This window comes from Gekko japonicus, unplaced genomic scaffold (genome assembly GCF_001447785.1).
Source record: "Gekko japonicus isolate JY-2015 unplaced genomic scaffold, Gekko_japonicus_V1.1 scaffold1387, whole genome shotgun sequence".
NCBI lineage: Eukaryota > Metazoa > Chordata > Lepidosauria > Squamata > Gekkonidae > Gekko > Gekko japonicus.
This window is the reverse complement of record NW_015174881.1, coordinates 480,527-493,496: the sequence shown is the minus strand read 5'-3', so window position 1 is coordinate 493,496 and position 12,970 is coordinate 480,527. Positions and strand designations below refer to the sequence as shown.

Here is a 12,970-nt window from a genome sequence, read left to right as displayed (position 1 = left end):
CGAGGCACTCAAGGAAGCAATGGTCTGCCCTCTCCTGAAAAAGCCAACTCTGGACCCGGCTGAATTGGCCAGCTATCGGCTGGGGTACAACTTGCCCTATTTGGGCAAACTGATCGAGAGGGCAGTGGCAACTCAGCTACAGGGCTTTCTAGATGACGCTTCCATCCTTGATCCATTCCAGTCTGGCTTCCGCCCGGGGTATGGGACGGAGACAGCGCTGGTTGCCCTTACTGACAACCTCCGTAGACATCTGGATTGAGGCGGTGTGGCGGCGCTGTTGTTGCTAGATCTGTCGGCTGCATTTGATATGGTCGACCACCAGCTGCTGATCCCCTGCCTTGCCGATGTGGGGATTCAGGGGCTCACCCTTCAATGGCTTGCCTCTTTTCTCCAAGGTCGGGAACAGAGGGTTGGGCTAGGGGAGCAGCAGTCCCGGAGGCACCTGCTGGAATGTGGAGTGCCTCAGGGGGCAGTGCTCTCCCTGATGCTATTTAACATATATATGCACCCCCTCATCCAGATTGTCCGGAGGTATGGGCTTGGGTGTCATCAATATGCAGATGACACCCAGCTCTATCTGATGTTGGGCGGCCAGTCGGACTCTGATCCAGAAGATCTTCACCGGGCCCTACAGGCCATGGCTAGGTGGCTCAGGCTGAGATGGCTGAAGCTGAACCCGGCAAAGACAGAGGTCTTGTGCCTGGGTTGGGGCGGCATGGGATTGGGGGGATTGGGGCTCCCGCTCCCGGCCTTCGATGGGGCTCCTTTGGTGCCAGCTTCGGAGGTTAGGAGTTTGGGGGTGCTCCTGGACCCCACCTTAATGATGGAGGCCCAGGTGGTGGCCACTGCCATGGAAACCTTCTATCATCTATGGCTGGTGCGGCAGTTGGTCCCCTTCCTTAGCTGCGACGATCTGGCCACAGTGATCCATGCAATGGTTACCTCAAGGCTAGACTACTGCAACGCTCTCTACATGGGGCTGCCTTTGTCACAAGTTTGGAGGCTGCAGCTGGTGCAGAATGCGGTGGCCAGGTTGTTGGTGGGTGCTCCTAAATGGGAACACATCCAACCTGTGCTGAAAGTGCTGCACTGGCTGCCTATAGCGTACGATCCGTTTCAAAGTGCTGGTGCTTACCTTTAAAGCCCTATATGGCCAGGGTCCGGCATACCTGAGGGACCGCCTTTCCCCATACAGGCCCCAAAGAGCACTACGGTCGGGGTCACAACACCGTCTGGTGACCCCGGGCCCGAAAGAGCCCAGGCATGCTACCATGAGGGCCAGGTCCTTCTTGGTGGTGGCTCCTACCTGGTGGAATGAGCTCCCGGAGGAGATCAAGGCCCTGCGGGACCTTTTACAGTTCCGGAGGGCCTGCAAGACGGAGCTCTTCCGCCAGGCTTTTGAGTAGGAGCCGCCGCCACTACCACCACCATGTAATTGCAGAGCAGCATCGCTGGGATGGGCCGACTGGTCATCTGGAACATCACAGCCCATGGCGTCCACACCCTGCTTTGATCCCTTCCTGATATTCAATGGGGAATGTGTATTTATAGTTCTCATGTATCCTGTTTGATGTGCATTTAGTATTAACTTGTTTTAACCATTTTATTGTATCGCACTTTGTGCCTATGTAAGCTGCCCTGAGCCCGCGTGCGGGGAGGGCGGGGTATAAATGAAATAAAATAAATAAAATACAGGGTCAGCACAGGAGGAATAATGACTCAAACACAGCTTATACTCAAGCACAGTCTCCAAGACAGTGACATCTATTAATGCTTGGGAAAGCAAGGGCGTTTAATATTACATCTGTGCAAACCACGCAAGCCCAAAAGAATAATGGATTTAGGACACTCGCTCTTTACGGCACTATTTAGGGCACTCTCTGTAGACTGCAAGGCTTCGGAATGATCATTACACCTGAACACACTGGATCTGACTTGTGTGCTGCAAGACTCCTCCAACCTACACTTCATACTTCAATTGTCTCTTTATACTCCCCCTCCACTGTACTCTCCAACAGACTCATAGTTAATGAAGAAGGGGAATAGTAGTACATACAATCATAGAACTTTCTCAAAAGTCTTCAGGACTTGAGTATCATTATGAATATAGCAAATTTCCCATGCAGAAAGCAAATAATGTAGAAAATTGCATGCAAAACATGGGTAAATTATCATGAATAACAATCACACATTTTTTTCAATTGCATTGGAGGAATACTGCGCTTGTCTTGCAGTAGAGTCACAGACCAACATATGCATAATGCTCCAGATTGCTTAAGAATGGTTAAACAACTAGGAGCAGACCACAGGACTCTGCATTCCCTCCCTCATCTCCTCCCTTCTACAGTGCTAATTTCTCCTTCAGCCTTAATTGCAGGTAAGGCAATATAGTAGGACTAATATTAACTCAGCTAAAACTAATCAGAGTTCCTGTTTAACCAGGATTGGAAATCCTAGCTCCTTGGCTAGCCAGAACCACAGTTATCATCACTGCCAATGGAACACCTATGTTTAAGACCAGTGGAGAAAATTCATTCTCCAGGAGGGTAGAGGAGAGAGTGTGCAACCCCACAGCCACATCTGATTTGTTTAAGCAATCAGAGTGTTACCAGCTCTAACAGTCTTATTTACCATTTACATAAAAGAATTTTTTTTTAAATTGTATCTTTCATCAAAAGTAACCAACAAAAAGCCAGGAGACATTTCAGTTCCTCTGGGGTTAACTGTAACCATTAATGGCCCCTAAAGGGAAATTATGTGCAAAGCAATTGCACAAATATGAAAATATCCTACAGCAGATGTGTGGATGGGAAAAGCTATGAGTTTATTTTGACTACTGCCAAGTCAGACAAGTGAATAGAAGTTGGACAAGTGAATAGAACTAAGAAGCCAGCAGGCATAAGTAGGAACTATAGCATCAGTGTATTCCTTTTTGGATTAAGGTTGACATTCTCAAACAATGAAAGTAATATGGCTGAGATATATGGACCAACAACAGTAGGGAACCAATTTCTCTACGGAATGAGCCCTTTTTCTCCATTTCCCCTGCCTCTGCACACCAGAAGCTTGGTCCAGTGGAAACAGGGAAGAGGCAGAAGATGCAAATAAGGCAGAAGACTGGAAGGAGGAGTTGTTTGGTCCCTGTTCATTGAGTTAATGCCTAGACTAGCCAAGTGGGGCTGTGAGTTCTTGTTGTCATTCCTCCAGCCCTAAAATCACTTGCCTGGGTAGGGCAAGTGCTTCACTTCCTATCCATCAACTGCTGCAACCAAGGAGACACTGCGAACCCCTCCTCCGGTATTGTAATTAGCCTTCTTGCCTCCCTTCCTCTGTAACCACAGGATGAGACCTAAGTGTGTCCTTCTCTGCACCCCCTAATCCCACAGATGAGGAGTAACAGACTCTCACTGAAAGCATAATTAATATCCTTTTATTCTGATCCACTGCACTTTTAAGCAGACTGCATGAATATATAGCATGCAAGGGCTTCTGAACACTCCTCTGCTAAACACATGATCTAAGAGCTAGAACTTGCAGCTGCCAGACAATCCTAGGATCTCCTGGCTATTCTACACATAGTGCGATATGATAATTATTAGCCCTGGCTCAGGGGATTTGCTCAGAAAAAAAAGATGAAGTATCTACACAGGAAGACCATTCAAAACATCTGATGGACATCTAGAGGGAGGCCACGAAGAAAGTTACAGGACAGCTGCTGTGTTTTCAAACTTAGAAAAAAAGCACCAATTCCTGTATTCAGAGTAGAGAGAGATCCGATGCATGGAGTCAATATAACAACACACCAACATTATCAATAGTTACATACTTGAAATATTTATATAGTATGATAACAACAACAGTGCCCATATAGTGCCAAATAAAATTGATTTGCAGACACAAGGAGAGGCAAAGAAAAATATATGAATATGTGAAGCTGTCTTATTAAAATATCAGACCACTGACCCAGTCAAAACCAGCACTGTCTATTCTAGCTGGCAGTAGCTTTCCAAGGTCTGAGGTACAGAAGTGTTCCCCAGCTACCTGAGAGAGTCTTACTACAGATGGTGGAGGCTTTCAACTTAAATCCTTATACAAGTAAAGCATGTGCCCTATCATGGAGACATGGTCCTTTGATCTACTGATGATCGTGCAAAGTGACTGGCCTTACCCTGCATTTCCTTGTTTGTGGTTTTAGGTTTTGCATTCCTGTTCCTCAGCAACTTTCTGAAGAACAAAAAGGAACTACCTCTTCTCAAAGTAATTTTGCTTTAATTGCACAGCCAGCAAACAAACCAGTTATATGAAAAGGTAGATAACTACAGTCTATTTTCCCCCTACCATTTGCAGAAACTGATTTTATAAGCATCGCAGGAATACAGATGTTATTATCTTCAGGGCACCGGTCCCTGCTCATCAGCCGCTGCATCTTTATCTACACAAAAGGTGCAAATCAGCAGGGGATGAAAGAGGACCTGAACCATGCTCTGCTCCGAAACTGGTTCAGCCTACGCAAGGCTGGCAAGGCTGGGATAGAATGAAAGAGGTTCCAGGTGCTTTCCGGCTGACTGTCCACCTGACATTTTTCCTTCAATATCAAGGTCAAATTAGCCATACCATTAGAGTTCCATAACTGGAGCTGTATACATGTTATTTGGCGCTACAAGGAAAGCCTGTTAGGGATTATGTGCCTGGGAATGGGGAAAGGGGTGGTTAACTGTTCGCCTATACTGTTTCCCCCATTAAAAATACTTCACCCAGGCTGCCTGATGCCCCAGTAAGAAAGAAAAAATACAGGAACAACAAGGGTGTTTACCTTCCCCACCACCAGGGCTTAAAGTAGCAAGAAAAGGAGGTTTTGACTGGGGAAATAGTGCAGTGGGGAGCAGAAGAGTAAAACAGCACCCCTAGCCAGCCCCGTAGCTAGGGAAGTTTTGGGGAGGGGGCCTCGGGGGCCTGCCAACTAATTAAATGAAAGTATAGTGCAGGTGGTAAGTTAGAGCACTTTGGGGGCAGCCCAGGCAAGGGGGCCCAGAAGAAACACTAGGGGGCCAGGTCCCGTGGGCCCCATGTTAGCTATGGGCCAGCCCCTAGCTTGCTAACGACAAATCACACATCAGGAGTTCCAGCCAAGGAAATCCAGTGTGACATGTAATCCAGCTCTTTAAGCAGTTGTTGTTTTTTTAAAAGAACTTCCGAAGAAGACTGCAGACTCTGAAAGCCCTGCTGTGTGGGAGCTAACCATGATCACTCATGGACAAAAGAAAGGCACTATCAACTTGGTGCAGTGGTTAGAGCTTTAGACTACTAGCTGGGAGACTCGAGTCCAAACCCCCACTCTGCAAAGGAAGCTCACTGGATGACCTTGGGTAGGTCACTCTCTCTTAGGGTTACCAGCTCCGGGTTCAGAAATATCAGGACATGGGGTGGAACCTAAGGAGGGCAGGGTTAGGGGAGGAGAGGGACTTCAGTGGAGTATAATACCACAGAGTCCACCTAGCAAAGTGGCCATTTTCTCCAGGTGAAGAAAAAGAAGAAGAGATTGGATTTATACCCCGCCCTTTACTACCCAAAGGTGTCTCAGAGTGGCTTACAAACTCCTTTCCCTTCCCCTCCCCACAACAGACACTCTGTGAGGTAGGCGGGGCTCAGAGAGCTCTTGACAGAAACTGCTCTTTTTCAAGAGCAGCTGTGCCAGAACTATGGCTTGCCCAAGGTCATCCAGCAGGTGCAAGTGGAGGAGTGGGGAATCAAACCCGGTTCTCCCAGATTAGAGTCCACACACTTAACCACTACACCAAACTGGCTCTGTCGCCTGGAGATCAGTTATAATGGCGGGAGATCTCCAGCCACCACCTGGAGATTAACAACCTTACTCTTTCTCAACGTAATCTACCTCACAGGATTGTTGCTGCAAGGGCAGCATGAAGAAGCAGGGAATAATATATGCTGCCCTGAGCTCCTGTAGGAAAGGTGGAATAAAAATATATTAAATAGAAATACAGTGGAAACTTTACTTCACACAGATTATGGAAATGTCTACAAGCACAATACCCCCTCCAGGAGAAAAAGGCGACCATCCCAGCCTCCATATGAACTGAACCCTGTCTCTACCAAAACTGCTGCTCCCCAGACAACCCTCGGCCCAGATCTGTGGACAGCCCTACCTCCTCCACGAGGGTGGCGAGGTGGTCCAGGGGCGCAGGGGACAGGTCCCCCCACAGCAGGTGACCCGGAGCGGGCGGGCAACCCAAGGGCCCAGGAGCAGTGCGCAAAAGGAACACCCCCTTAAAGCAGCGGGCTGCGGCCGCCAGAGGAAGCTGCTCGACCAGCGCCAACTGCCCCGAGGAGCCCAGAGAGACGAATACCAGCCGCTCTGCGGGGTCGCCGCCCAGAAAGGCGCGCAGCAGCTGCCGCGCTTCAGGGCTAGCCGCACCCCGCGCCCAACGATCGGATTCCACCTTCAGGCTGCATGCCACGCGCTCCGCGAGGAGCCGCGCGCGGGGGTCCGACTCCGGGGGGCTCTCTTGGTCAGGATCCTGCTCCTCGCCACCCATGCTGCCCGCTCAGGCTTCCTCGAGCCAGTGTTTGGGGCGGAGTCGCCGTTGCTTTGGGAACGGAGGACGCCGTTCCGTCTGCCTGAGCAGCCGGGGGAGGAACGCGGCAGCTCAGCTATGGAGGGAGAGGGGGAGGGAGCGATTGGCTGGGACGTGGGACGCCGGCTGCACTCTCCTCAGGCTGGCCTCCCCTTCTTTCCCTCCGCGACATGAAGCCCCTTGACATGCAGCCTCTGTCTTTAAGCTAGAACGTAAAAGCTTGACACCCAACTTACCCCCTCGTTTTAAATAGACATACGGTATTTGACCTTTATACACCAACTAGTTATACCCCTAGCTTGATAGAGTAGGGGGAAAAATGGGTTTCCTTTAGACACACTCACCCCCAAAGGGTTAAAAGTGCTAAAACACAAGGGAAATCCGAGGTTAACACAAAGCAAGATGTTATACACCTGCATTATAAGGCACAAAGAGTAGCAGACTCCATACTAAGAACATGGCTTGCACATGGTGGAGATTGTACACCCCACTTCATTGGAATCCCTCTCTGAATGTTACTTTGCATGAAAACTCTGCACAAGTAGCAGAGTGACACCACAGGATGAAAGCTTCAAAACCATGACTGAGCAAGTCAGTGTTCCCTCTAAACTGAGTCAGTCTGAGCTAGCACACAGTTTTTTAGCCTCCGGCTCACACATTTTTGTCTTAGCTCAGGAAGGATGGCTCCAGAGCAAACTAATTTATGCAGTAGCCAAACTACCTGCTCACAACTTTAATGGCAGTAGCTCACAAAGTAGAAGTTTGCTCACAGGACTTCATAGCTTAGAGGGAACATTAGTTATGTACTGGGGAGGAATTTTGAAGCATTAGGGGATAAGGTTGCCACCCTCCAGGTGGGGCCTGAAATTATAAGTGGTTTCCTCTATGGCATTATACCCAGCTGAAGTCCCTCCACTCCCAGGCTCCACCCCCAAATCACCATGTACTGCCCACCCTATTTAGAGAACATTTCAAAATATGAATCTCCAGGAACCTTTGCTTGCAGTCTATTCTATTGCTTCACCATTCTACCACTTTATATTTTTGAATGTGGAAATGGCAGTTGGGGGAAGCAACTCGGGGGTGTGCTTGAGACCTCTTTTACGCCACAAAGTGTAAATCAGTTATCACAAATTTCTTTAAAACAATGCCTTTAAAGCATTTTGGCCATTTAATTTTAAATATATAAAAGAGCAACAGAACTAATGGCTTCCCTGGGAAGAGCAGTTTTCATCTTGTAGGGAAGGAAAAATTCCTTGACTTTCACTAAACCATAGCTGTACAATATGAAGTATTCTTGTGCGCCCAGGCCTGCGGGAATGAAGTTGAGCATTCTCTCTTCCCCACCATCAGGCAATAACTGATCCCCCCCCCCCCCCCCCCAACCCCCCCGGACACACACGCTCCCCCCCCCCCCTCCACAAAGTCTCTTTTACAAAGCACTAACCCCCTTTCAGCAAGGACAATTTCGTACATTTAACCACAAACTTTTTTTTACACAAATGCTCCTGTGGTTTGATGCCCTTATCAGTCTTATTGGATCTAATTTCAAGTTTAAAAAATCTTTCCATTCTTTCCTCTCCCCTTCCTCTTCTTTCTTTTACCCTCTTCCTAGTTACTTTGCTGATACTTGTTTCATACATCCCTGTTCTCCCTCACAACTCCCTCCTGCCATCTCAGCACCTCCTTCCATGGAACAGCTGAAACAGTGTTTGAGGACATGCCTTTAACCTCTGTAGATCTCCTTTAGGGGTGTGCATTCAGGTCTACATGAACCAAAAATATAGCTGAAAAACACCGATACCGGTATATTTCAGCATCCCAAGGGTATCCAGGAGGTTTCAGAAAAACCAAAAAATTCCCTGAAAAAATCCCAGATATATTCAGGAATTACAGGCACACCCAAACAGCAGCTGAAAACTGGAGCAGATTGCTCACACTGCTCAGCTGTTTTTGGGTTTTCTTCTGCAGTCCCTTTAAACAGGGGGCTTTTAAAGAGACTGCAGAAGACAGCCCGCAAAACAGCCAGGGGGCACTCTCCCCACCGGCTCAGCTGGAGCTCTTTTGGGCTGTTTGACCGAGTTGTCAAAGAGAGCCCCAGCAGAGCCTGCAGGGAGAGTTCTCTCCACAAGATCGGCTCCTTGGCGGACTGTTGGACACTGTTTTAAACCAGGCTGCTCAGCAGAGCCTGCGAGAATTCTCTCCGCAGGATCAGATCATTTGCAAGCTCTTTGGGGCAGTCCAGTTTAAAGGGACTGCCTAAAACAGCCCCCGTGACCTGTCTCTCTGCTGTTTTTTTGTGGCTTTGCCGCTGCTTTTTCCCCTCTTTGTATTTCCAAAAAAATCCCAGATCCAAATACTTTTCTGATATTGAGTTCCAGGTTTTTTTCAGGAATCCCAATTTCCCCCCCAGGTCCAATAGACCCAAACTGGAAAATACCAAGAAAAAACAAACAAACACACACCCCTAGTCTTTTTTTTTTTTAATGTAAGTGTAAGTCAGTGTGTTTGTTTTTAACTGATTCATAGCACCTGTTATGCTTTTGGGAAACATAGTAATAATAATAAATGGTGCTGCTAAAATGCCTCTAAACCTTGCATATGGACTAAGATGGAAAAACCCCAACAGAAACATAAATTAACACTCTATTTAATTCCCCATTAACATTACAGCAAATCTTATGCAGACACAGTTCAGTCAAAATTTTGAGAGCAATTCTACAAGCCTGTAATGGGATTCCAAATGCCCTTATTCGCATAGAGACAGGCATGATTACAGCTGAGATAAAACTATGGATTGCAGTGACAATGTTTTGGTTAAACCTAGCTTTTCTACTAAAGGGATTGACAAGTTTAATAATATCAGATCATTTTGAACACCCTTGGTTTAAGGTGCTAGATAAGAAATTAACCTCTTACGGTTTGTCTAAACAATATTTGTGTTCTATGGGTTATGAAAAGGCCAAGTTTATGGCGAGACAGAGAATACTGAATATCTCAAGACAACATGATCTAAATGTGATAGAGAAATGGCGAGTCCTTCTGGCTCCAGATAACAAGAGTAATCCCTATGCCTTACCTCTCCCGTTTATTAAATCAGAACATTTACATTAATGTGTTGGGATATACTCCCATCTGCAGTCCTTGAAGGAAAATTTAACAAGACTCCTTACAAAGAAAGGATATGTCCCTGTTGTGTGGATGGTATTGAATTTGTAGAACATGTAATTTTTGATTGTAAAGCATATAATAACATCCATGAGTCTCTTCCTTTCTCTAAGACACTCCCCCTCTCTCGCAGGCAAAGAAACTCCCTTTTAAGAAATTTGCTATCAGTTAGCCAGACAGAAGTTACTTATCGGGTGGCTAGGTTTGGATGGCTTGCCCAAAGAATTAGAAAATCTATAGTAGCTTGAAAAGAGGAGAACTAAGATTTAGTTTTATTAATTTTAACCATTATGGCTTTATGGTTTTTATAATCAGTCTTAAAAAATTTGCTTCTATTTTAATGTGATGTTTTCTTTCTATGTTACCAAATGTAACATTCATTCATTCACTCTATTTAATTAACATGGCAGGAAATTCAGATTATTACATTTATATCCCACTTTCCTTCCACCATGGAGCTCAAGTAGGTGGTACAGGGAGGTCTCCATTAAGTCTTGCCTCCTAAAATGCATTTAAGAAGTAATCTGAAGAGTAGTATCCTTTTATGGGGGAGATTCTCTCCTTTCTTGTTAAAGTATCCTGATTTCCCCTTGTATAAACCTTAATCATTACTCATCACTTCTGTTAGGTTTTTATTAAGGAACTATTTTCAGCAAACAGGCAGATGAGCAGAAAGGATGGACCTTGTTTCTAGGCACCATAGCCAGAAAGTGCATTTTGCTAGCTGTGGAACTAAGTTCAACAGGAATTCCAGCTGTAGAAATAGCTTAGGTAATTTTCCAGGTGCCCCCACAAGCAGACAAAGCTGAATATGATGCCATCTCCTGAAATCGTCGGTACACACTGCGCACCATGTGTAAAGTCACTCTTGCCCCAGCAAGAAAGGCACAAAGGCAGCGATTTGCTGCTTTACTCAGTTGGCAGTTTTAAGTTTTTTGTTCGGTGCTCCGTGAAGGTCCGCTCCATGTTCCAGTTTTGTTTTGGCAGTCCGGGCCTCGGAGGCTTTTATTGCCTCTTTAAGAAGCCGCAGCTCTCGTTTCTCCCTTCGCTCTTCCATTTCCTCAATCTCATCTGCAAACAAGGCTTTCAGTGGCAGGATCAGCTTTGGAATAGTAGCAAAATCACCAAAACGCACCTGGCAACAGACAAACCCATATTACCATCAGCAGCCATGGTGCAGCATCTTCCCTTCACAGCATATTAGTCTACACACAGTCTTGGAATAGGGGACAAGTGTGTATACTGCATGTTAGAAACCCAGTATTGTATAGTGACAAGAGTGCCAGATTAGGTCTGTGGAGACACACTTCACATTTCCAATCTGCCAGGACATTGACAGGATGTCTTTGGAACAGTTACTCTAATTCAACAGGGTAATTTTAAGAATAAAATGAAGAGGAAAATCTTGTGTACTGCCCAGAGAGGAAGAGCAGGATAACAAAAAAATCTGACAGCCTACAGGTGGTGTCACAGTCTTCTGAGCACTGGACAAAAATTCCACTCCCTTTTTCTACATGGGGAGAGGTCAGTGCAATGCAGAGCACCAGTCATTCCTGGACTGCTGCAGTGTGGTACCATGGCTTGTTAAAAAAGAGATGTGATCAGCATCAAGCACTTTCCAACTGAAGGACATGCAAAACATGCTAAGAAAACAGAGAGATGTTGAGTTTGGAGAGATAGACATGTGCTCCAAAGTAGATATGAAACAAGTATATTCAGATCCCGTTACTAGCATCTTCTCATGAACCCTCCATTACCAGAAAAATATCCTTACCATCCTTGCCGTCCAACCCTCCAACATCAATGCCTTGCAGTTGGCCCAAAGCCTGTCTTAGAAAGCTCTGACGGAATTTCTGTACTGGAGCTCAGTTCCCAGTAGGAGATGACTGAGCACTTGAAAATCTGGAACTCTTATTTGACAGCTCAAATCTCAACTCACCTGCATGTGATCAAAGGCAATCCCAACCTTTTCACTGAAATCCTCGCTGAAAAGAGGGATTTTAGCATAGCGTTGGCTGAAGTGATTGAGCATGATAAATTCTGCATTCATCTTCATCCCAACTTCAATTGCCTGGGAGGTAGTGCTATAAGATAGGTACAACACTCATTATGGCACAGAGCAAAATAAAGTGCTAAGTGGGTGGGAAAGCACACCAATATATATAATCCTCAACGTGGCCAGATCTGTGGATACCTAAATCTGGAGACCGGAGCAGTGAACAGAGGTCTTTCTACAAATCTGAGAAATACCCAAGGTTTGCAGAAATATCTGAAATCTAAAGAAATTCCCTGGGGGTTAACAACCTTCCCCCAAAATAACTGAAGCACGTCTGTAGTGCCCTCTCTGTAGCTGTTGCTAGGCAACCACACAGCATTCGAGCCTTGGTTTCTATCAGAAAAAAGCAAGGGCTGTTATGATCTTTGAGGAAGGACTAATCAAGGCTAAGTTCAGCAGCAACCACTGGGTGACTTGCTACCACACAACTTGCATGACTCACCCCACAAAAGCCAGTGTGATGTAGTCGAGTTTCAGACTAGAATCTAGGAGACCCAGGTTTGAATCACCACTGTCACATGGAAGCTCACTGGGTGTCCTCAAGCCAGTTATATATTCTAAGCCTAATCTACTTCACAGGGCTGTTGTGGGAATAAAATGGAGACAAGAAGAATGATGTAAGATGCTTTGAGTCCCCTGTTGTGGAGAAAGGAAGGGTATAATAAGTATGACTGAAGATGGGGGCAGACAAAAGGTAGGTAGGTTGGTGGGCAGGGAATCTCTCAGACTCCTCCCCTTAGCTAGGATAATTTTAAAAGCCTCCTTACTCAGTAAGAGAAAAGGAAAGACTGGAAGATGGTATGTAATCAATTTGAGGCATATGGAGATGCTATTGAATCAAACACCCCAGAAGCCTGAGACATTCACAGATGGGATTAACCAAACTTTTAAATTAGGTTAATAAAGCCTGTAGCTTTCCACTAAGAGAGGCTAGTTTTTAAGACTTCACATGCCAAATATTGTAAAAAGTTTCTATTTTATTACTTTTAAACATGTTTTGCTTTCTGTATGTTTTCTTCTTTTAAATCCCACATACATTTCTTAACGCATTTATAATAAACCGTTCTTACATCATAGTAGTAATATGGGGATTTCTTTTGTTCCTTACATAAGAGGTGTACAATAAAATACTCTAGGTAATGAAAGCATTCCT

The 12,970-nt window shown here is 45.8% G+C and overlaps 1 protein-coding gene across 2 annotated transcripts in view; it reads right to left on the bottom strand.

The window, feature by feature from the left end:
• Positions 1–9,097: 9,097 nt before the first annotated feature.
• The window catches only part of ELAC2 (elaC ribonuclease Z 2), a 31,800-nt gene continuing 27,927 nt past the window's right edge, over positions 9,098–12,970 (bottom strand). For both annotated transcript variants that reach the window (XM_015424888.1, XM_015424889.1), the window contains 2 exons: positions 11,701–11,845; positions 9,098–10,896 (listed from right to left, as the gene is read on the bottom strand). In XM_015424888.1, the coding sequence (XP_015280374.1) occupies positions 10,675–10,896; positions 11,701–11,845 (367 nt within the window). In that variant the 3' untranslated portion in view covers positions 9,098–10,674. The remainder of the gene's footprint in view (positions 10,897–11,700; positions 11,846–12,970) is intronic.